The sequence below is a fragment of the Crotalus tigris genome, unplaced genomic scaffold (genome assembly GCF_016545835.1).
Source record: "Crotalus tigris isolate CLP2741 ecotype Arizona unplaced genomic scaffold, ASM1654583v1 scf7180000017946.1269602, whole genome shotgun sequence".
Classification (NCBI taxonomy): Eukaryota; Metazoa; Chordata; class Lepidosauria; order Squamata; family Viperidae; genus Crotalus; species Crotalus tigris.
In genome coordinates this window covers 507,205-532,633 of record NW_024096738.1, presented here as the reverse complement: position 1 = coordinate 532,633, position 25,429 = coordinate 507,205, and the positions used below count along the sequence as shown (strand labels likewise).

Sequence of the window (25,429 nt, the reverse complement as noted above, 5' to 3'; positions counted from 1 at the left end):
TAAGTTATCTCAACAGCTGCTAAGAAGAATGTGCACATCATCACTAGGGCTCAACATGTAAAGTAATTTCTCTTTCCACCCCAATATTTATACATCAATAAGTCCCATTTTTCCCCATTTGTGTGACATTAATTTTTCCTACTGCTTCCCATAGCCACTAATAAGCAAGCACACAAACAATGCAGTGTCTGGATGCAAAAAGATTGTCTGCATGTGGACTACTTCCTTTACAAGCAGTCCTTGACCTATGACCATAACTGAGCTCAGAATTGCGGTCATACATTGAGGCATCATGTGACTGGACAGCAGTCATTCTGCATGTAGACTACTTCCTTTTCAAGTAGTCCTTGACTTATGACCATAACTGAGCTCAGAATTGTGGTCATAAGTTGAGGCATCATGTGACTGGACAGCAGTCATTCTGGCATTAAGCAAAGTTCTAATTTGCCAGGCTTTTTAAAACATATGATATCTTTCCAATTTAAAAGAAAATGTTGTATTTTAATTACTAGATTTTATGACTATTTGAATTTGTTTTGTTATATCTGTAGGACAAAGTAAATCAGTTTTGAGATCTTTTATATTAATGAGACCATAAACTGAAAATTCACTATCATCAGTTAAATATTCAGAGCATCCAGTGGCCAGACACAGTATTCAATCAGCAAGATGCTCACTTGGGAAACTCATTATAATTAACAACCTGAATGAACAATTACAGAACCATTTTGCCATTTAAATACGTGCAAAGGAACTTTCCTAAAATGCTTCCCCACAGAAAAATAGAAAGTGAACAGCTGCTTAGAAATCCAGTACACTTGCAAATGTCTATATCAAAGTATTTTATGGTCCTATAAAACCTGCTTAAAACAATGTCTACAAGAGAAAGCTGGAGAATAGCACTTGTATAATACACGCCTAAATTATAGTGCACCTGTCTTACACACAGTTAAAGCATTGTTGAAGTTAAAACTCTAACAAGCAGTAATATTGGATAGACAAATACACTTATTTTATATGCAAACTGCAAACATCCTGGGCACTAGTGAATTGTGCATTCTCTTCCTCCCCTTCATTTACAAACCAAGATAACACTTTACTTTTTCATAAACATGCACAATAGACTGCATCTAAGAATTGTAATCTTAGCTAAGCACATTACTCTTAATAGTAAAGCTAGGAGTTATCACAAGACCTTTGAGTTCTCTAATATCTTGTTGGTTAGATATCATCACTAGAACCTGATGCATCCCACTCAAATTTTATATATATAATCTCAAATAGTAATCTGAATGTACTAGAAACGTGGCTTGTGAGTAAGTCATCTTTCCAGAAAAGATTGAAGAAATTTAGGAGCACATAAAATAGGTATGCTGTGAAATGTTTTTTCCCCACGCTTACTATTTATGCAATTATAGCATCCATATAGCTAATGACAACTTAAAACCTCAAATTAAATTATTAGAAAGAATTATTAGCAAGCCTATACTTGGTTCAAAATTAATGAATGGAAGGATAATTAATTCTTCTGAAGGATACATCAATGAATATAATAAACTGATTCACTTTTTAGAAATCCATTAACTGAATCAAAAATTTTCTTTTCTAATATGTTGTCTCAAGTACCTAACAGAATAAATAAGTGTTTACTGACTAATAGGTCTGAGCAAGTCTTCAGATTTAAAAGTCCTTCACTTTACATAGGCATATAAATGCAATAGCTTCCGCAACTATTTAAATGAAAAATATATTTTCCAAGCTATGAAGAATGGCAGGAGTTACAAACATATAGCAGATCTTATGCATAACTGACTTTGAAAATGCTACTGATTAATTTATTGAATTTCACTTAAAATGTATTAAAAGGAAATGAATAACTAACCTTCACAGTGAGAATTATAGCCACATATTTCATTTTTTTTTAAAAAAAGTCTTACTATCACATGATCCCAAAGATTTAATTAGCATACTGCTTGATTAAAACAGAAAGCCAGAACAATGTCAGGAATAGGAGCAGATTAGCATATATGATGAAGATATATATCTTTCTATATTATTGTATCTAACACTGCTATGGCAACATCAGGAAAATAATCATAGGATTTTGTTTTTTGAAACTAACGAGAAGCATCTAACTGCATTACGCATTATGAATGAATTTAGCAGAAAAATAAAAAGAAATGTTTTGTCTGAATTCTTTTAAATCAAAACAGACTTCTATTAATTCTGTATCAAGTAGAGATGAATAAAAATAAAGACCTTTTTTTTTCTAAAACCCAGGTCTCTAGAAGCTTATAGTAGAAGATTTCAGAAACACATTTGACAAATAAATCTGTCCAGGAATAGATACAATATAATATTTCCAAAGTTCATTTATTCAAATTCTATAAGGAACAATATGAAATACTGAGTGTCCACTCCTGAAACAGCTATCCATGTTACTGGATCCAATCTGGGTTGGTCACCAGAACCAGAGGTATCCATGTTTCTATTAGAATAAACAGGAGTCACAGCTGCTAATCACACACAAGAGAGATTACACAAAAGACCACTCTTCCCATCCACTGCATAATTTAAAATGCCAAACAATATTTACCTTTGCTCCATGCTTATGAAGGACTTCCATAACATCATTGTGTGCTCGTTCAGCAGCCACATGCAAAGGAGTCATGAAACTAGATTGGAAAAGAGATAAGATTAACAGGTCTCAAAGCTTGCCCATTCCATCTAAATGCAAATATTGCAATTTCAAAGAATAAACCTACTCCTTGTTTTTTTCATTGACATTGGCTCCTTTCCGAAGCAGTAATTCAGTGACTTGCTTCCGTTTAGGGTGAAGAGAAGACACAGCACAGTGCTGCAAAAGAGACAGCATTGTATATAATGAGAAGGCTGTAATATAATGCAATATATAATATAATAAAAGGTAAGCCACTCAGAGTTGCTGTGTTAGTGAGAAGGGCAGCACAGAAATTTAATAAGTAAATAAATACATAAACAAAATAAAATTATGTCCATGTAACTTAAGAGTATGGCACTAGTAAAGCATAATTTACATGATCTGCCCTATTTCTAAGCTGTCCATATTCTTTCCTCAAACATTAGGACCACACGAGCCATATGAACAAATCTTTCACAGTCACTTCATTAAATATCCTTGGTTTATTTCAGCCTGGCTTGTATGTCTCAGGTCGTAGGTCTATGATCTTTCCACTGGTATCTATATCATCAGCAAAACCCAAAAATTGAAATAAGCACAAGAGAACAACCACTAGAACCCTACCTACACTTAGCCAGCAGGTTTCCATCACTGTTCCAAGGGCATTGTGAACAAATTAGAATAAGTTTAATGCTTACTATGTAGACTGGTTTTATTTATATTTTTTCTGGAGAGGAACTAATCTATTAGGTTTTGTATCTGAGGGAGCCAAATTTCAATCAGGATTTACCGTATTTGCGACTCAAGAGAGAATGAGAGGTAAAATAGTCATTTCAGCTCTCCTTTTTTTTCCATGCACTGAATCAAAGAACTACGCAAAAAGATAAGCTTTGCTACTGTTACTTCCATTAATCATAACAATAACATCATGTTTTACCCCACTTTTACTTCAAATGACTGTAGGTCCCTGACAAGGAGGTCTCCCTTAATAACAAAATCTCATAGTAGTAATTTATACAGAAAGGAAGAGTGGTTGGTCTCAAACTGCCCATTGAATTTACATAGCCAAAGGTGGCCTTAGACGTGCGTCTCCCCAATACTATTCCAATATCTTTATTATACTGTGATTACATTTTAACTATTTTCACAGAAGACATAAAATATTGAAGGGACTGTACAATACACTTCAGAGAAAAAAGAAAAAAAATGTTTTGGATCAATGGAAGAGATTTTTTTTTCTTAATATGCATTAAATCAACAGCAGGTCAAGCATTAATTTCTCATAGTTGAAACTCTATGTATAACTATTGGTATGATTAAAAAATCTTAAATGTATACACAGCTAAAGCAAGAAGACTGACTCCATGATCTCACCAGTGCTGTCTCATGAGATTGTGGCTGCTTAAAATTAATGACCTCCAAGGCAAGTGTTTTCTTGACTTTGGCTAAATCAGCTTCCCTTGCTGCTTGTAATAAGGAGTGTCCTTTGAATTCATCTGCAGAAGGGAAAAAACACAGTTATAGGTGATAAATATCTGTTGTTAAACCAGATTTATAACAGTGGTGCGGAAAAATAATATAGAAGGGAAAAAATTCTCTAGTGGACTGTCCCTATATATTCTCTCAAGTAATGCTTGTGAAAGACAGAAAAACATCCATGATTTAAGAGGTAAAGGCAGTTTTTAATCAAAATAGTTTTCAGTGCAAAATAACATTACTGTAGATACAGTTTCTCTGATAGTCCCTGAAGGTGATTTCAGTTGTTCTGACAACACCAAATAAATAAGGTAGTCAAAACAAAAATGGATGGAAAAGAATTCTAAAACAGAAAAAGAGATATTAAAATTGCAAATGTGGCTCAGGGTATGCAAATGCCAAAAAGGAAGAAAAAAAAAATAACATCTTCACATATAACCTGACTGAATCTCTAACCTAGAAAAGAATCTTGAGACTGTAGTAAACAACTCAATTAAAATTCAGTGTGCAAAACTATGAAAAAGGGAAATCCCACATTGGGGATTCATTAGGAAAAGAATGAAAATAAAAACTATAAATATGTCTTTCTATTCCATGGTCACATTTAAAATACGATATATATAATTCAAGTTGACGCATTTCAAAAACAGCTTTCAGGGTGTTAAATACAGCCATTCCTCATTTAGTGGTTACTTTGATTAGCAACTATTTTGCAACTACAAAAATACAATAATACAAATGCAGTAATATATGAATATTAAAAAAATCATTTTCTGGCTGAAGGGGAAAAAGGGATATTGTACAAGAGAACTTTATCTGAATGAAACAGCTGTAACTAGTTATCTTCACAGCATTTTCTCTCTCTTTCAATCACTTAGTGATCATTTTGCTTATGCCCTAGTCCAGGGATAGGCAACCTTGGCTCTTTTATGACTTGTGGACTTCAACTCCCAGAATTCCTGAGCCAGCCATGCTGAGGAGAAAGGGAGAGATTTCCAATCTGAGCCATGCTGACTCAGGAATTCTGGGAGTTGAAGTCCACGAGTCATAAAAGAGCCAAGGTTGCCTACCCCTACCCTAGTCATTAGAATATGGTTGCTAAATGAGGAGGGAGTGTAATATATGGAAAGGAAGCAGATAATCAAAGAGATGGTGGAGCTATCCTACCAGCAGATTTTTCATTTGGGATCTTTTAGACCAGAAAAGATGGAAATTGTAAATAAGATATGGAGTCATAACAGCAATATACACAATTATGTACTGTATGGAGAAAATCAACCAGTAGAAATGGATAGCTGAGAACAGGCGATACAAGACTGACAAAAGGAAACATCACCTGACTCAAGTGCTTTATGAAATTATGGAAATTGTCACACAGATACGTAGTGATACCTATATGAGTCAGTTGGAAAAGCATGGAAGGACAACTAATGTATGGAAACTTAATGTTTTCAATGATTATTGGTTATGATATTAGCTCCAGTATATGAGACAATAGCACTTCTGAAAACATTAGACAGAACACTGGCTAATATTCCTATTGATAGGCTTCTTTTTAGTATTGACTGAGCAATGTGGCACCACAAAGCTGGACCAAAAACATCTTAGGTTCTACAAAGTTCCTAGGTCTTTGTTTTGTAAGCTTTATTGTTCCCAATAATGAGGAAGTGATGGTGATGAGGAATTATGCTAGAAATTAAAACCTTACCTCTATAACTGATATGGTTAGGTTGGCCCTGATTATGCTCACTTTTGAGAAAGTCTTGAAGACCAGGCTATTTTCTTGGGCATAGGAGTTGAGATAGCAATTCAGCCAACACTGCTGGTATGTGGTATCTTTGGTAGCCACTCTGTGCTTTAGTTATGTATTTTTCTTACATTGTAATTTTTAATTTTTGATAGCCTCCTGGAGTCATAGTACCGAGATGGGTGGCCACATAAATAAATTTATATTAATAAATATGATGAAATACCATAAAATACATAGGCATAAATCCTTTAAATTTCTCCAATGTTACCCAAAAATCATCAATTGAAAGTGAGATACCAGATCAACCTTCCTTTAAAAAACAGAATATCCTTTTTAATACTGTAGAAAAGATAATGAATTCTGTAGTCTTGCTGAGAATGATAAAACCTTGCACATAGTAATACTTACAGGTGAGCCTCTCTTTGAGCTCAGGTGTTGGTGCCATATCCACAGCACTCTTGCCATGACAGTTGACTAATGTTGGATCTGCACCATGGCTGAGTAATAGAGAACAAACTTCCACACGATTCTTGGAAGCGGCTTCATGTAATGGAGTAAACTGCCAGAGATCCATTGCATTAACACAGGCTCCATGCTAAGGAACAGGGACATGTTAACAGGAGGAAAAGAAAACAGGCATCTTATGTTGTGTCAATATTATAATTATTTTTTAGTTTTAAATACACTAGGCTAAATGTCTTATGTGATAGAAATCTTATTATTAGAATTTCTATCTAACGTATATGAAGTAATTTAATCATTTTATTTCATTATCTGAACAAATGTATTCTGCTGGATGTCGAAAGAGCGAGAGTAACACATGAGATTTGTTTACAAAAATTAACTGGTATAACAGACAAATTACAATAAATCTTGATATATATAGCACGTGAGAGCCCTTTATTTCTCAACTTGAAATAACACAAACCCGATGACTGGCTTGGGGCAAATACAGTAGTGCTTGTTCTATGAAACAGTGCCATCTTGTGGTACTCAGGAGACATGCCTTTGCTGTCATGGTGCCTGCCCAATGAAACAGTCCTCCTCCATTCCTCCCCCAAAATTGGATGGCCCTGACTGGCTGGATTGCAAAAGGCCATCAAAGCTTGGCTTTTCTTTCAGGTGTTATGGCCTGCCTGCTAAAGAAATCCACTATATAAGTTTTGGGGGCTATGAGTTACTTGCAAAATACCGTGGCACTTCCTATTCCATTTAATTTCATTTTTGTTTTTAATAGTTATTCACTTATGTTAGGCAGCCATGTAAATTTTCTAAATAAATAAATCTGTTCTACAATATAGATGAGAAAATAGAATAGGAATGTGATCATTTTTGACTTAGTAAAATTAGACCGGAGTTCTAGTAAAAGGTGGGTTTTTTTTTTTTTTGGATAATTTACTAAAATTGGTGACAGCTTTAAGTGTTCTATAATGATGAATTATTTCAAATAAGAAGTGGCCTTTTAAAATATGGAACAGGGAGGTCTCTGTTTTCTTTATCAACATCACAAAGGCATACAAATTATCTCGCATGCAATACAACCTATAATTTGTAAACAGAATAACACGTTAATGACAGTCTTCACATAATTACATAATTATTAACTTATCCACCTTCAACAGCAATTCTGTAACTTCATAATGTCCATAGGAACATGCATTGTGTAGAGGCACAAGTCCACTATAACAAAGAAAACAAAACGTTGTTTAACTATTGAGAAAAATAATTCTTACTACACTGTACCATATATTTTATCTGCTTTAATATTTTGCTTGGGTTAATGCATTTGGCAAATTGTTTATTTTTAAAGCTTTGTACAGTTCTAATGATTCCTGCCTGCATAAGTGTAGGGGTGGCATTTTTCTAAGGGTTCTTTTGTTTGTTCTCTATTTTGGTCTTATTGTTTGTCTTACTGCTGTGTATATACAGTTACATTTCATTGAAGGACATGTTTTACATATATTCTAAAGGACTACTTCATAGTTTTTATATTTTTATTCCACTCAGAATTTCAGGTGTAAAAAACATGAGTAAAATAAGCCAACTTTCATGAACCAGTTTCAAACAGAAGTTGGAATAGTGATATACTATCTAAAACCGAAACATAGTTTGCTTCTTGGAAAAAGCTCAAACTTTCAAATAAACCAGTTAGGTAAAAAATACCTTGCTTCAGTCTTACATGAACTATTTAACATGCCTTCTAAGAATATATTAAATTTGAATACTGCAGAAAAAAGTTAAGCTCATTCAAGGACTCAATACTTCCATAACAAGTTGACAAACACAACAGAACTTTAAAACTGAGGCTATCCGTGCCATTCATAGGCAAGAAAAAGGAATACAGCAAATTTATAGATACAACTGAATATTTTAAATCAAATTAATAGAATAGAATCAGTTGGAAGGCATCCGAGAGGTCATCAAGTCCAATCCCCTATCACGACCCTGCTGTCACAAATTACAGAGGAGTGATAGTTATTGTCTAAATATCTTCCCCATATCTGGGCCATAAACAAATGGTATATTTTATTTACATTTAAATATGGAGAAAAGACCACTATGTGGACAGTCCAGATCTTATATGAGATAGTGACAACATGAATACATGCAAAGTATATGGTTTACTCCCATGAATTTGTCTAACAACTCTATTCCATCTTATTTTTACTGCTAATCATGCTAAATTCATCTGAATGGCTCCCAGAATATTATTAATTCAAATATACAGTGCAATAAAATATGCTAAGGTGGAAAGCAAAAAAAAAAAAAAAAACAGAGGATAATGAAGGAAACAGAAATTACAAATATACACAAAATTTAAACAAAAGCAACCAGATTTAAATGAGTTAGGGGTAAGGGAAGAGTTTTGCCTGGCTTCAAAACAGTAACTATGAATCTTGTGTAAATGTCATTATTGCTTTCACCCATACTCCTCTTACATCATATTAGCACTATCAAAACCAAATTATACAATTTTGCATACCCTTTATCTTTTGCATGGACATCAGCACCATGCTGAAGTAAAAGCTGGACTATACGAACTCTGTTATATCCTGCAGCCAAATGTAATGGGGTAGACTGTAATAAGAAACAGCAATTGAAGAACATAAGCATATTCCAAGTAAACCAAGTCTTCATATTGATATACAATAATTACAAGTAACAATGCCAGCTGAGTCTGTATTATCAAATTACTTAACTCAAATTGCAGTTTTTCATCCTCTATGGCAAAATACTTTTGAAATGGACAGGATTTCTTTTTCTTTTTTTAAAAAAGGGGGTGGGTAGACTTACCAAAGGCTAGAAGTAACATAATTTTATTTTTTCTTTGTATTTGTTTACTTTTTTTTCTTTAAAAAAATCTACAGTATATATGATTTTTTTTTTCTTTGACCATGTATTTTTATTTTTGGCTTTCACTTTTTTCTGCTTCCCTATCATTTTGTTTTCAAAACAATACATAAAAAATCTGAAGAATAAAATTCTAAGCTCTTAGTCCTGAATAACATGAATATTTAAAAAATTTTAAACATTAAAAAATGGCGTTTACAATCTTCAGATCAACTAAATATATTTTAAATATGGAAAAACAGCTTTAAAATATACTTTACACAAACAATTTACCCTGCTATTTTGTGGCAGCCAATATTTTTCTTGAGGTTTCTCTTTTCTGCTTTTACCAGGTTTCATACCAGGCTTATCCTACAGAAAGACTAGGGAGAAGATCCCTAAAGAAACTCAATTACAGGGCAATCAAGCCAGACAGTCTTCTGTGCCTGGTTTATGGTATCTGTGGCTAATATAAACTTCTCTCTTGGCTGCAATTCAAGACACAATATGTCCTACTTGGCTATTATACTCTGAAGACGCCTTTTGCCTATTCGGCAAACACAATATTGTACTTCTGTCACCGAGACTAAAATAGCTTTCCATCACCAGCATAGTGTATAAAAACTCAAGACACTAAGATCACAATATCACTGGGTTTTCCATGTGAGTTCTTCCTCTCAGCCTGTACAAAATTATAGAGCTAACATGCCAAGCAATGCCACAGAAACGTAGCTTCAAGAATCTTTTAACAAGAAGCCACAATTTTCAGTATTTCTTCCATTTTAATACTTTAATGTTTTTGAGGGGGCTAATCTTTAGTCTTTGCCTGTTGAAAAAAAAGCTATACTATGATTTGATTATTAATCATTCTCATAGTTAATGTGGCACACAGTAAATGTGGAATCCATAGGAAGATTTAGCAAAGCCCAGGACACAACACTGAAAGCAACAATGATCAATTTCAGATTATATTCAGTTCCCTAAAATGTAAGGCTGCATGTTAACTGTGTAAATGAACTGAAAAATCTTTCAATTATAGTATTAAATATTTAAGCATGAATTAATAAATTATAATTTCAGAAAAGGAATTCTGTATCATAGATTTCTGGAGACTTTGGGATCTCAATTGGGCATTATCTTTTGCAGGCACAATTAGGATTAGGGGAAGAGCTACAAAACCCTCAAACATCAAGAATTTTATCCAGTAATAGGGATGGGATTTCTTTCTATTTTTTTTTTTTTAATAAAGCCCCCTAGAGTCAACAAAATCACAGATGTTTGTAATATGTCCCTAATTAGAACGAGAAATCTGCTTCACACAGCATAGAAAAGTAATAAAATTAATTTCATAAACACCATTCAACACTTTCTGCTTTCTGACTGAATGTAATTATCTGGATAAATAACTAATTCAAGGCAACTTTAACATGTAGTGCTAACCACTTTAGAACAGGCAAGACAGGAAAACTTTCCTTCTTTATCCCTTTCCTTTCCTTTTCTTTCCTTTCTCTTCTTTCTTTCTCTTCTTTCTTTCTTTCTTTCTTTCTTTCTTTCTTTCTTTCTTTCTTTCTTTCTTTCTTTCTTTCTTTCCCTTCCTTCCCATCCCTCCATCCCTCAATATAGCTGCCCATCTTAAAACAACTCCAGATGTCACTGTTACCTCTAATAAACACAAACTAGAGCATGGGTGTCATACTCGCCACGTGATGTGTTGCAACATATCTGTGACTCCTCTTGCATTGCCAGCAATGGGGTGGGCATGGCTTTGGTATGATGAAACCGGCCCGCGGGCCAGCAGTTTAACACCCCTGAACTAGAGTCTGGAGCTCAGAAGAGCAGTAGTGAAGTAAAGTAACTGAAACCTATAAGACAATAAAAAAGCACTAAGATCTTCCATCATTCTTCCTGACCTCTCTTGCTGATAACTTTGTCCTCCAGAGGGTGGTAGAAGGCTCAGATCAGTTATCATTGACTAGATAATGGAAGATGGTAGATCAATTAATTGGAAAATCAGAAATGTTGAGGAAACTGATTATGTAATGCCTGAGTTCTTGACTTTAAATTAGACTTGGATATAATCAAAATCCTATCTTCAGCTTTAGAAATACAGATTTAAGTAAATGGAGAGTAATACTAAGGAACTTTCTGCACAAGAAAAAATTAATGGGAAAAGAAACACAAGGTGGACTGGAGTTCCTGTCAAAGGAGCTACTAGAAGCAGAATAACAAATAATTCCCAGAAGAGAAAAACAGAATACTGAACAAGGCAATCTGGCTGCTATGAAAATGTTGGGAAAAATAAAATAAAATAAAAAGATACACTGATGTGTCTGGGACTGTAAATAAAACAAATTTAAAAAGATATATACAGAATTTACAAAGAAAAGAAGACAGGTTAGTTAGAACTGCAGAAATGGTTTCAGAAAAACTGATGTTTAAGAATGAGCTAAGGTTGGCAAAGGATCCAAAATGGACTTATTCAATTATGTTCAAAATAAAACAATGAAAACAGTATGCCATATGGTCAGTGAAGATGACACAGGCTTAAAAGGTAACAAAGAGAGAATTAATCCATTTTTGCTCAGTCTTCAAAAATAAGATAGGTATTCTATCAAACTGTGCATACCAAAGGGAGAGATTAAGTTGAAAGAAATAGGGTCAGGGAATACCATTTATACTGAATGAGTTCAAAGTTTCATGGCCAGATAATGTGCATCTTAAGGCACTAGTAAGATTATTGATGATCTGGCTGAATTTCTATATAATAATCTTTGAAAAATTCTGGAGAACCAGTGTGCCTTTCTTCAAAAATATGATAAGGATGGTCTAGGCCCAATCACTCCAATACCAATATATGAGAAGACATACACTGCTGGTTATATTGCCCTTTCTGTAGGGACACCTGTTTGCAACTGATCTTGACTCTACTCTCTAAAATCCCAGGAAAGTCTAATTTATTTTATTCACATTACTTATCAGATAACAAACACAATTTTATGTCCTTAAATATTGCCAAGTTTTATTATACTGTGTATCCAAACTGTGTCCTTCTGTGATGGCTACAACTGTGGTGTTTTACTATAGTAATCTTTTCTGTTTTTGATTTATGGCCATAATAAAATCTTACCTCATCTTGAAAACTTTGCATTCAGTGTGGATTTGTCCAGAACAAATCTATACTAATATTGTACTCTGTGTGTGTGTGTGTGTGTGTGTGTGTGTGTGTGTGTGTGTGTGTGTGTATACTGAGTTCGGTATACAATTTTACATACCCCATAACATTGTTAACAGACTAATAAAGCATGAGCTAAGAATATGACATTTCATTGAATATATCTGAAAACTGAGTTCAAAGACTGCTCATCAACAGTATCACATTGATGAGATATTGAGTATAGTGTGTCATGATTCAGTCCTCAGCCCAGTACTCTCTAACATGTTTATTGACTTTCATGATGAAGTAGAAATGGCATATGTCACATTTGGAACCAAACTCCAGAAAATAAAGCAAAACAAAACAATGTTGATGGATCAGAGAAAATAAAAGAATTACATTTAATGAAGGAAAATGTGGGGATTCTTCATTTCCAAGGACTGGAAACACCACAGCATAAAAGGTAACTACAAAATGCTTTATTGTAGCACACATCTTTCTTAATAATAGGCTTTTGCTCTAGGTTAACTCACCCCTCCACTTTTGCAAATTGATGTGCCAGATATATACGGTAAGCCTTTCAGTTCTTGTAACAAATTAAAATCTTAAAGTTGTAATCTAGCCTCCCTCCATTCGTCAAATACTTGAAGGGATGCTACATAGAAGAAAACCAAAACCTGTTCTCTACTGTCCCAAAATGTGGGACATGAAAGAAATCAATCAATTTATAGGAACATGGATTTCACTTGATTGTTAAGGGGGAAAAAACAATAAAAGAGGGTTGATACTCCACCCACCGACCCACAAAGGGTAATCTGAAACTATCTTTTACTGGATATTGTTCAAGTAGAGACTGGAAGAGTCTGATTTAGATTTCTGCACAAAGGATGGGATTGGACACTATCTATGAACTAGACCAGGGGTAGGCAACCTTGGCTCTTTTAGGACTCGTGGACTTCATCTGTGCTGGCTCAGGAATTCTGAGAGTTGAAGTCCATGAGTCCTAAAAAAGCCAAGGTTGCCTACCCCTAAACTAGACTGTTCCTTCCAATTCTATATACCATGATGAAGAAACCTAAATATGTAGTTTTTTTAAAAAAAATAAGAGAATGTAACTTTTCAATCTGAAACATATGAAAGTAGGAAATTAGTGCAAATGACAAAAATTGAAAAATACATGCCCCTTAACAGCTGTGATCAAGTAATCCATGCAAATAATTTACCACATCCAGTGTGATAGATATGGATTGCAATAGGCTCAAATCTACCCTAAATAAAGAAAGCTCACTGGGTGACTTTGGGATAATCATTCAGCCCAACTTACCGTACCAATGGAGGAAAGACAGAATATAAATCTAACAGAATAACCATCTGTTACAGCAACTCAGTTTGAATATTGAGATTACTGAAAGATTAAAATAAAATTTCAGACAGGACCACTGAGAAACAAGAGGTACATTAGGGAGCAATTCCTCTGAGTAAACTGATCCCACAAGTATACTCAGGAGACATCAGGATACATTCATCTAGAAAATAAAAAACAAAGGAAAAATGTAGGAGCAATAAATAAATTTGTGGACTTAACTGGCTGGCCATTTGAACTGGAATTCAACTACTAGAGCAGGGTTGTCAAACTCCCAATGTCACGTGACGTGTCGCCACGTGTCGCGCCTTTTTCCCCTTTGCTGGATCTGGGGTGGGCATGGTTTCGGCATGATGCATCTGGCCCGCTGGCTGGTAGTTTGACACCCCTGTACTAGAGAATGACTACACTCTACAGACTGTAGACTGTACTTTACTTAAGAGTATGGTGCATGCAAATTCAACTTTTCCAATGTAAAACAACATAACCGAATTATCACAGATTATACTCTAAAACAGGGCTTTTCAACCTTTTCACCCATTTTACCACTTTTAGGATATGGCAACATCCGAGTACCACCTAGCAAGGTGTCAAAAACTTGATGACCAAAAAAAAAAAAAAAAAGGGAAAAAAGTGATAAAGTACAGGTAGTCCTCAACTTACAACAGTTCGCTTAGTGACTGTTCGAAGTTACAATGGCATTGAAAAAAGTGCCCCACAAGTCACAGCCGAGCAAGACACCTGCCTGCCCACCCGGCGGCGCTCTTCCTCCTGTCCGAGGTTTTCATTGTTGTGAGCATTTCTGTTGAGGATTAGCAGCAGTGTGGGGGGGGTGTATTTGGTTTTTATTCCTCCCCGTCTGCTGGATGGTTGCAGCAGGTTTTGGTCATTTCACATGACCCTGGGACACTGTGACCGTCAAAAATATGAATCAGTTGCCAAGCATCTGAATGTTAATCACAAGACCCTGGGGATGCTGCAACAATCCAGCTGATCGGCGCTTCTTCTGGGCTCAGCAGAAGTGCCAGGATCAGCGCCGAGCTCCAGCTGGAGCCTGGCGCTGATCCTGGCGCTTCCGCTGAGCCTTGACAGTCCCAAAGAAGCGCTGATCCTGGCGATTCTGCTGAGCCCTGACAGCCCTGCAGCTCCAGCCATCTCTCGCTCAGGCTTGTGCGGTGCTGCCACCAGTTCCTCTCATTCCCCTCCCCCACTACCACTTTTCTAGGATGGTCACGTACCACCTGCCAGGTGCCAATGTACCACAGTGGTACCCATACCACTGGTTGAAAAGCCCTGCTCTAAAACATCTCAAGAACACTAGGTTGAGTATAGTATGCTATTAACAACAATGGTTAAAAAAAAATCTGTTTCTTCAGAAAAATTGCATCAGGACAAGATAACTGCTTGATAAGAGGGCTGCTGAACAACTTTTCTCCAACTTTCAAAAAGTAAAAAAAAAATCTATTCATGGAAGTGATCAAGAGCCAGCTGAAGCTAAGACTGAAAGAACAGATATTTTTACCTTTTTACTTTGCCCACTGCAGCCTTTAATACCATCTCAGACATATTTCTCCAAATCTCCAAGCAGCTTTTATGGAGAAGTAGAGAGAATAAGCAAAAAAACAGCCTTTCCCTCTATTCACCTATTAGTAATTGGGACTCAAACAATAATGAACACAAAATTAAGGAATCACAATTGAAACAGAATCGCCTTAACAAAAAGAGAAAACCTAGTAAGCATTTTACCGGGAAGTTGCCAGTAACAAGTTATACAAATTGTTATTTTAGAAATAACTGAATGAAAGCAAACAAGAAGTCATTTTTTTTCCTGCCTGAATTAAAAGGCCCTTTATGTATAACATTTATATCTTGTTTTTCTTCCAGTTTTTCTCCAGCTATTTAATCTAGGAATCTTGAGATACTGTATAGTAACTGGCTCAAGGATCATTCAGAATGTTACATGATTGATTGGAAATTTGAATCAGGACTAGTATCACTACATCATCTTATTTCTTTCATGACTAAAATAAGGACTATTTTACAGGGTTCTTGAATCTCCCGCAGCAAAACATTTTCCAGCTAAGTATAACACGATCTGCTAAGAATGTCTGGAATGGGCCCCCTCTTTTGCTTCCCTGAAAAATTAAGTTTTACAATTTATATGCAAACAGTGTTATGTATATTAAATTTCTCTTTGCATTCTCATCAGTTATCATATCTGAATTACGACTTTTAACCTGCATGTGACTATAATTAGTCACAGAGCAGGACTGGTGAATCCCAGGTTCTTATTTCCAGTCTTTCTTACTTGTCCTTTGATATCTGGGTACAATTAGAAAAGACAATCAGAGAACTAAATATGAAACACCCCAAAGCCATTGTGATCCTATTGGAAGACCTTAATGCTAGGGTAGGTGTGAGTTTGCTTGATAATGCCCACTTGGGCATCATACCCGAGCATATCATCTGGCCTACCCTTGCACTCCAGAGAACACGGTGAGTTCTAAACTGATCTCCTTGACTTATATATGCGATCTTCATTTCCTGGCAGGCAGTTGCTTCATATATCCTTTACTTTCCATACTGGAAATGTTAGGATTACATTGTGTCTGAACAGAGAAATCCGACTTATTTTTAAACGTTCAAGTTTATACGAGGGAGGAGAGTAACCATCAATTAATTGCAGTACCAAAAATTTTATGGCAGTTCTGATATAAGATTGCCTGTATCACACAATAAAAGGCTACTTGCCCACCTGAAGTGAGACAAAAAAGGAGGCTCAAAGGCAAATGCCAACTCTGTGAACTCTGAGAGGGCCCAGTCTTGAGTGAAAATAGTGTTACAACTATTCAAGGTCCAAATGCAATTTTTACTGGGTATGCCAATGTTAAAAAAAAAATTAATCGAAAAATTGCCTGCTAGGAACTGACAGCCCACAAGATCTAAATGGTTCGTCCTTGATTGCTCTTGGTCAAAAAAGACTCTAAAAGCAGCTATGTGTTTGGTTCAAAGAAACCTTACACCAAGCAATCATGTCAAGATGTTAAACCCAAGATACAACTACAAGAAATAGCCACTAAGACCCACTGCACAACCACAGTGTGGTTGTACAGTGTGGTCAGCAAGGGGGTTCAACTCAGTCGTATTTTGGAACATCACATCTGGCATGCTGAAGGGGTGTAATACAGTTAATATCCCTATCTCAGCTAATTTATCATTAAAAAAAGATTACTGAGTTTTTAATCTCTGATAATCTTCCTCCTCAGCCACCAGTATGGGTGACAGAAATTAAGCACATTTATTACTGAAGCCTAATAAGACACCTGGTGAAAATTTGCTATCCCCAGAACTCTTTAGGACTCATATTGACTGGTGGACTCCACTGCTGGCAGGCTGTTTACTGTTTACATATATAGACAACACTGACCTCTTTCCAGGAGGCTGGATAGTATCTACCATATTTCCCATATATACAAAAGGAGACAAGGAAGACTTCCAAAATTACACATCCATAAGCCTTATAGATATAACAGCTAAGATGTATGCAAATTAACTCTTGAAGAATATAGAGGATTGGGCAAAGAATATATTAGTGGAAGACCAGGCTAGATTCAGATCTGGATATTCCACAATAGACAATTGCTTTGTTCTGCACCATCTGCAGCATTTGCTTAACAGCCACTATAAAAAAACTTGACAATTCGGCATGGTCATATGGTGACCTGCTTAACAACCACCATGACATAATCCCAGGATTAATTACAGTTGTAAATCAAAGATTACCTGTCTTCTTTTATCTTTATCCTATTTTACCTACCATATATTAGTCTATTTTATTTCACCCCGGGCTATTTCACCATATCATACCTTATCTCATTTTGTTATATTTTAATGTGGCTGATGCTCATGCTTTGATATGGTAAACTAATCAGTAAAGTCTACTATTAGTAGTATTTGTCTGAAATGGTATAGGGTCTCCTGCTTGATCAGGGGGTTAGACCAGAAGGTCTCCAAGGTCCATTCCAACTCTGTTATTCTGTTACTCTTCCAATCCTGAAATTCACTGAGTCATCATAGACTAAAAGACAAACTGTACTAAAAAACCTCAACACTGAAAGGGGACTGGGGAGGGTGGCGAGGATTATTTGTATGGTAAAAGAATCATGTCCGTTGCCTTACATTTTTTTCAAATTATGTGTATGTGTACGCACAGTATGTCCTTATGTCCATGTGTAATCTTATTCTAGTTTTCCAAGTGCGTAAGTTAATGCAACACAAGTAAAAATAGTATATTTTCATTAGAGGAGACATGGAAGTTATGATGTTCAGAAAACAATAGAGCGTTATATATTTTCCCCATATTTCAGGAGCATCCTTCTTTAGGTATGCAGAAAATATTAAAATTAAGATAAATTGTATGTTTACAACATGGAGAAAGAGGAAGGCCGTTCAAGTAATATCACAATAGTTAGTACTGTACTTCACATGCTAGAAATACCTTGAAAGGGAATTAATTAGCATCCGATAATGGAGGAAAGATGAAACAGTTGCCCCTTCCCAAGGACTATTTAAAGAAAAGCAATGAAGAATTTTTGAATTGAGGTCCACTCGAATAACTCTGTCCCTCTGCCGAAAGTAAGCAGAGGTTTTGGCTCTAAACTGGGGTGGCACATCCCCTATGGTCTTTCCTACTAAGGGGTTTACATTATTAAGTATATTCACCATGAAAAGAACAATCATTTGTGCATCAAGCTGCTTTAATTTTCTAATTTCTAGTACTGTGCAGTAATATGAGAAAAATCCTTTTCGGAAATGTAAAGCAAGTAGACAAATTAATGCAGAGATGTTGCAGTTTACTTTCTGTAAACTCCATCGTGCACCATAAACACTTTAGGGATTGGAAGACATCTTGGAAATAGTAGGGGAGGAGGGGAATCTAGTTTAGTGGCCAAGAAAGCTTCAAATAACAAACCCATGTTTAATTATATCACTTGAGACTACATATAAGACTATGCATAATTTAACACACCAATATAACTCATAGAATCAATGCTTCTGGCACAGAATTCTAGGTATCAAGAAGGAGGCCTCTAGGCTTGTTGCCACCTGATATACCAGACTTCTATATATACAGACTTACTTTGTAGGGGAGAGGGAGAGAAAACATTTATATATGATTGTCATTTAAGTGATAAGCTGTGAAAATCAAGCCAGAAGTCTAAGAAAAATCTCTCATATATATATATATATATATATATATATATATATATAATATATATATATATATTATATATATATATATATATATATATATATATATATATAAAACAAATCCTGATGATTTGTGTTGTAAAATTCTTTTGTTCTGAAATAAATAAAAAGTAAATTAGCAGAAGGTGGCAATTCTTGAGATAATCTTTTATAATATAGATCAGTGGTTCTCAACCTTTTTAATGCCGCGACCCCCCAACCGGTCGTAAGTCGAGGACTACTCAACCGGTCGTAAGTCGAGGACTACTCAACTGGTGCAGCACCGTTTGCAGAATGGGACTTTTGGCGGGCTCAGCAGGGCAGAGACAGCCTGGACAATTCCTATTGGCTTTTGAAAGCCAATAGAATTAGACTCTATTCAAGAGAGTCTATTCTATTGGCTTTCAAAAGCCAATAGAATAAAAGGGAGTAGCACAGCTAAGGAAAAGGGGGGGAAAATGGCAGACTGTGTTGTTTGGCGACCTCCATGAAATGGTCGTTCGACCCCAAATGGGGTCCCGACCCACAGGTTGAGAACCACTGATATAGATGAAGAATAGCAATAAAACTTGGAATAATTAATTGGTTTATCAGTGAAGACAAGATAACCTTGGGTAAGAAGTAAAAAAAACTCAAAAAACTTGAATGGAGTGAAATTGTTTTTAAAATATTAAATGTGGTTTCACTGTGGACCACAAACAACTTGGTTTTATGTCAACCAGAAAGTTTTCTTGAGATAGTTAGTCTCTCTATGATTTCCTTTTTTTAAAAGATGCAGTATTTTAAGTTTATTTTTTCTTTATTGTGGTGCCCAAAAGTTAACACTTTGTGTATCACCTACTTTGTTAAACTGAATCATTCCCTACATTTATTATTTTAGTAATTTCCAGTATAGTCTTTTAAAAGGTATCTTTAATCTTTGCTTTTCGTATGTTGTATTAGAAAATGTAAGAGATATTCAGTGTTGGACCCCAATGATTACAGGTAGTCCTCAGGTTAAGAAAGTCCAACTTATGGAACTTATGGACAACCCACACTTACAAACAGGCAGTCTCTTAATAGAAATAGTAGATTGCATTCTCCTTCCTTCAGCCAACAAATCACGAAGCTACACAATGTTTTCATGAACTCCTGACATCACCACAGCAATTGTGTTTAGAACAATTCCCTTAAATGTGTATTTCTTCAATAAATGCAACCTCACTCTTATAATAAAATGAGTAGACTAAGCATGAGCATCCATTACAAATGCTCATGTATATAGCAAAAGAGTTCTCCTTGACAAAACATAGGTCAAACGTTATGCAGATGGAATTAAATGAGCAAATCCAAGACCTGCATGGACAATATGGTTTTAAGCAACAGAAAGACACAATCAGCTTTAATTTTAGTAATCTAAGAAATAAAATCCAACTGTTGCCCTCATAATAATAATTTAAAAAGTCAAATTAGCAATCATTAGCTAACATATCAGATCAGTAGAACTGTCATTATGGGACATGGCAGCTCACCTTATTGGTCCAGTGATGTACTATAGATTGTTAAAAGTTCTTAAGAATAACTGTTTAACCTATTAATTGAACCTTTTAATTAATCTATTAAATCCTTTAATTAATTTTTAACCTATTTCTGTTCTCTGGCATTTTAGACCTATTTATATTCTGCTACAGCTTCACTTTTTAAACAGTCTAACACCTAAACACTTCCCTCATTTAAATACTGTGCATTTCAGAACATTGCTGAACAATTAATAGTGTCCTATTAATTAGTTATTAGTTATTGATTACTGAACAGTTAATACTGTCCTGGATTAAGTGCTGCTTTGGATCTCATTTAGCAATTATTAACATAAGCAAAAGCCAAGGGCCTCCAAATATCAGCAACATACAGTAGCAACTGGTCCTGTAGCAACTGATAATCAAATCTAAAAAAGCTGAACTCTTGCTCACTCCTTTCCATTTCTGCTGCTCTGACTGCTGTCAAAATTCTGGGCCCGTAGCTGCTACTCTGCTGGGCGAAGAATAAAAAATGGTGGTGGTAGGCAGGGTAGGTGAGCAAAATGGGCTGTGGCAGGCTTGAGAGACTAAGGAGTGTGGGGGCCACTTTGTACAGAGGCAATCACTGTGACAACCAAAAATGATGGACCAGATAATAGAATGGAGAATTGGTTTGTCAAGGCAGACCAAAAATATGGAGTAACTAAAATGCCCAGGGGTTGAACCACACAGTTTCAAAACTCATGATTTGAGCATTAATCCAGCTGATGGTTGTTCTAATCTAAATAAAACTAAGATAACTAATCAGCTATTTTAGAGGAAGAAGTACGAAGTCTAACACTGGCTAAGTGTCAATTACTTAGTTCTGCTTCATTTAACAGGATATATATACACTATATATGCATACCATAATTAAACCAATCATAACTAAATGTATATGAGCATAATGTAAGAGCTATAAATACTGAATTATGGAAAAGTGTGTTTAGGCTATGAATTGTATCCAAAATATTCTTTTAAATCTTCACTGCACTGAATTACTAATCAAATTCTTTGAACAATTTAAATCTTAAACAGTCTGCTGGCAGCATACGAGCCACAATCTGTCCCAAATTGTATCTCTCATGTCCTCCCCCAAAATTACCTGGGGACATTTCAGTCACAGAAGCTGAAGTACCTGATTACCCACTTCAGACAGTTATTAAGAATTGATGGATACTAAGAATCACTAACAACAAAATAACCATGCTGTGTGAACTCAGGTAAACTATGAGACTAGAATCTATTACATCAGATTATAATAATACACAAATTAAGGAAAATCTAATTAGAATTCTGAATGTATAACGTCTTCCTTTTCTTACTTCATACCGATTAATATACTTTAATTCCCCATTATGTAAAGCTGCAGTTAGACAATTAAGTGAGACTATAAAAATTTGGAATGAATATCCAACAAAATTAATGAAATTGATCTGAAATTGGCTATAACAAGCTAGAGTACAGAAACCCTATTTTTCACAGCCAGAATACTCACACAGAGAAAACTGTTCATTTTCAGTTAACAAAACGCAAACTCACAATTTATATTTATTAATGAACATTCTAAAGCACAATGCCGGGCTGTTATTTAAAATGCAGTCAGTCAACTGCATGTACCTCTTTCCAATTATCAATATTGTACACATCATTCAATCTTATGTGATGAGACCCTAATTACAATCCACAAACCCAGGTGGTTATCAAACGTTTAAACTGATAAGATATGCTGACCAGCTGCCAAAAAATTTCAACAGATTTATATTTACAGAGACTTACTTTTCGCCCATCACTTGCATGGCAATTCACATTTAAAGGTGTCAATAAAGCCATTAGTTTTTCTTCATTGCCACTCCTGCAAAGAAGAAATGGAAGGGAGAGGAAGTCCCTTACAGAATATATGAAATGGAGTTTCACATTAACATCATGTTCACAATCCACCTTGTGTGCATTTTAACTTAGAAAAAAATTGCTTCAGTTATTTCCTTTAAATATATGCCTATATAAACATATATGATAGAATAATTTACCGTATTTTAAATATAATAAATATACATTTCCCAAATTGTTGCAATCTTCCTCAAGCCACTATAAATAGCTTCCAGCCTCTCGCTCAAGCTTTTCTATAACATATATGTAAATGAAGAATCCATAAGGTAGAGGATTAAAAAAAATATCCTAACGTAAAATTTCTCATTAAAAATGCTTTTTAAACATAATAGAATTTGAAATGCATTCTGTCTAAATTTGACTGTAAGTATATTGTAGAATTACAAGCAACTATTTAGCTTTCTGCAAGTAGTTAAATCCAAAAGACTCACGTTAACTGCTTAGCTGCCCAATTTTATAAAAAGATAACGACAACATGACAGATCATAAAAACCCATTTTCACCCTGATTTCTCCCACCTCTCTTCAAAAACAATACATTTGTATTCTGAACAGCACTTACCTAGCAGCTTCCAAGAGTTCGTCCTTCTTGTATTCACCTAAATGATTGCAAAATATCATGCTGTTAGCATTTGGCAGAAGACAGATGAAGAAATGCAGCAGGAAGCAAATACAGAATTAAACAGAGAACGGGGGGGGGGGGGGAACAAGCAAGCCCACACCCCGCTGGGTGATGGAGCTGTGACGTTAGTCAGCTTGTGAAGGCAGCATCACCAGTGCCTTGGAGACGGGCAGCAAATTGACGCAGCTTCTTATCCAATCCTCAGATGAAATGGCTTTCTTCAGACAACCAATGAATGCTGAACCTCTGTCCAGAAACAATCCCTCTGATAACAGCATGGCAGCTGAGTACAGTGTCTCCTCCCCCATTTTTCCTATTCAATCTCCTAGCACACTAGTATAGCATAAAGGCACCGACACACCCCAAGACTTTTTTTAAAAGGTACATAATAATAAGGTCTGAACCATTTGTAGCCTCAAAATTATCTTGCAATAGATTTATTTCAGAGGTTATTAAAACTGTGTCCAAAGTAAATGTTTGTTACCTTAAGAGAATTAGTGAACCATAATAAAACACGTGGGAAAGACAAAAGTATTCTGACAATAGCATTTCAAAATCATCCATTCAAATGGTTGTCTGTTTTCATATCTTTTGGAAAGAATGAAAAATTCATACCTTGAAATTTAGCTCTATCTCACTATGTTATCCACTAAATATCTTAAGTATACTGCCTTTGAAAGTTTTAATATTTTAGTCTTTGAAATCTTTATAAAAATTGTAGTAGATACTTTTGCATTCTATCTAATGGTAAGACATTTCAGAGTAAAAGTTTATGAATTCAAAGAAACAGAATAGTGTTAATAATGGCAACCTGTCTCCAAGAAAGAAATATTAAATGCAGGTGGATTACTCCATTTCTTTTGTGAGTCTTTATGAATGGCAAAGCTTTTATATTCTCCACAGAAGATGCTAAGAAAATGCTTGAGTCGTGAACTACTACAGAACAAGAACAAAAGGATACAGACAGACAGAAGACCAAAACTGGATTAGAAATTTTTTCTACCCATACATTTAATTAATCGCTGACTTCATGGATCAAATTAATAAATTTTTCAACAAAGATTAAGAGATTGAATAGCCCATTCAAAAGAGGAGAAGAAAAAATGAGAATGCATAAATAGGTATTTATGAAATACAATTTTTAAAAGATCATATTAATGTGTTAGAATGTAAATATTAGGTCAAAATCATGTGGTTTCTGGCTGGAACAACAGAGTATTAATATATATTAGGAACTTATCATAGAGCATAAAATTCCAGATGAAACAGAAATATTTTTATTACTAAGGTTTCAAACTGAACAATGGAAATTACAATTGCTTCAATTTATGCTTTAAAAGATAACTAGAGAATATCTTGTGATTTTTTTTTTCAATTACATCTTGAAATTGCAAGCTATTTTTTGAGTCTTGGAAACATTAACAGGATTCTTCACGAAAATGTCTTTCATACCAAAAGAGTTCTGCAAATTGCCAAAAATATCATAGATTCTATGTCATTACTTTCTTCCTTAAATGTTTAAAGACATAAGTACCCTTTAGAGAAAAATATACATATTGTTCCCCTTCTCTTAACATTAATTCAAGGATAGATATGCACTGGATATTTAATTCGCTATTACTTAAATGTAAAGAAGTTGCAACACTTAATTCCAAATGTAATATTGCACCAAAGAATCACTGACTTGAAAAAGTAGAATTGAATGGCCTATTATTATTATTACAAAAAGCTATAAATTGAAGTGTCAACCTTAATTTAAGAGCATCTTCCAAACAAACTATTCACAGTATGGAAATCTGAAGCATTTCTGAGAGGATTATTTATTTCTTTGGCATTCAATAGAAAGGAAAACTTCAGTGAGCATTCTAGTCAGTTAAAGAATGTTGCCATCTTTTATTCTTTATTTTACTGGCCTCTGTGTTTTTTGTTTGTTTTGCTTTATGATGTACTTCTCTTATATTTGTTTTATGGAAATGGATTGATGGATAGACAAATGATTCAAAGCTATCAAAATCAATACAAAACAGAAACCAATACTTGATATTATACAAAAGCTTAAAATGATTTATAAACCGCTGGAAGCAAATAAGTTACAAAAAAGTGAATTTCAATAAAGATTTCAAAGAAACTGTTGTTTTACGAAATGAGAAAAAGATCTATCACTTCGCTATAGGATAGTAGCAATCTATTTGAACTATTGATGAGATGATACAGCATTCTATTAAATTTAATTCTCAAATATATGAAAAACCAACATAAAGTTTGAAAGAGATTACACAGTATTCAGATGCTGATTATGAAATGTACACATCATCAAAAAAAAAATCACTTAACAAGGCTACAGTATTACAGAAAATGAAACAAAGGAAGCAATGCTCTCCAGGACCAGAAGCATCTCTAC

General features: G+C 34.9%; 1 protein-coding gene across 1 annotated transcript in view; it reads right to left on the bottom strand.

Moving 5' to 3' along the window:
- TNKS (tankyrase) overlaps nucleotides 1-25,429 on the bottom strand; it is a 91,582-nt gene that overhangs the window by 34,856 nt on the left and 31,297 nt on the right. Inside the window, exons 4-11 of the mRNA XM_039345213.1 lie at nucleotides 22,969-23,005; nucleotides 22,297-22,372; nucleotides 8,869-8,963; nucleotides 7,499-7,565; nucleotides 6,294-6,480; nucleotides 4,034-4,155; nucleotides 2,766-2,857; nucleotides 2,597-2,675 (exon numbers count right to left, since the gene is read on the bottom strand). Coding sequence (XP_039201147.1) covers nucleotides 2,597-2,675; nucleotides 2,766-2,857; nucleotides 4,034-4,155; nucleotides 6,294-6,480; nucleotides 7,499-7,565; nucleotides 8,869-8,963; nucleotides 22,297-22,372; nucleotides 22,969-23,005 — 755 coding nt within the window. The remainder of the gene's footprint in view (nucleotides 1-2,596; nucleotides 2,676-2,765; nucleotides 2,858-4,033; nucleotides 4,156-6,293; nucleotides 6,481-7,498; nucleotides 7,566-8,868; nucleotides 8,964-22,296; nucleotides 22,373-22,968; nucleotides 23,006-25,429) is intronic.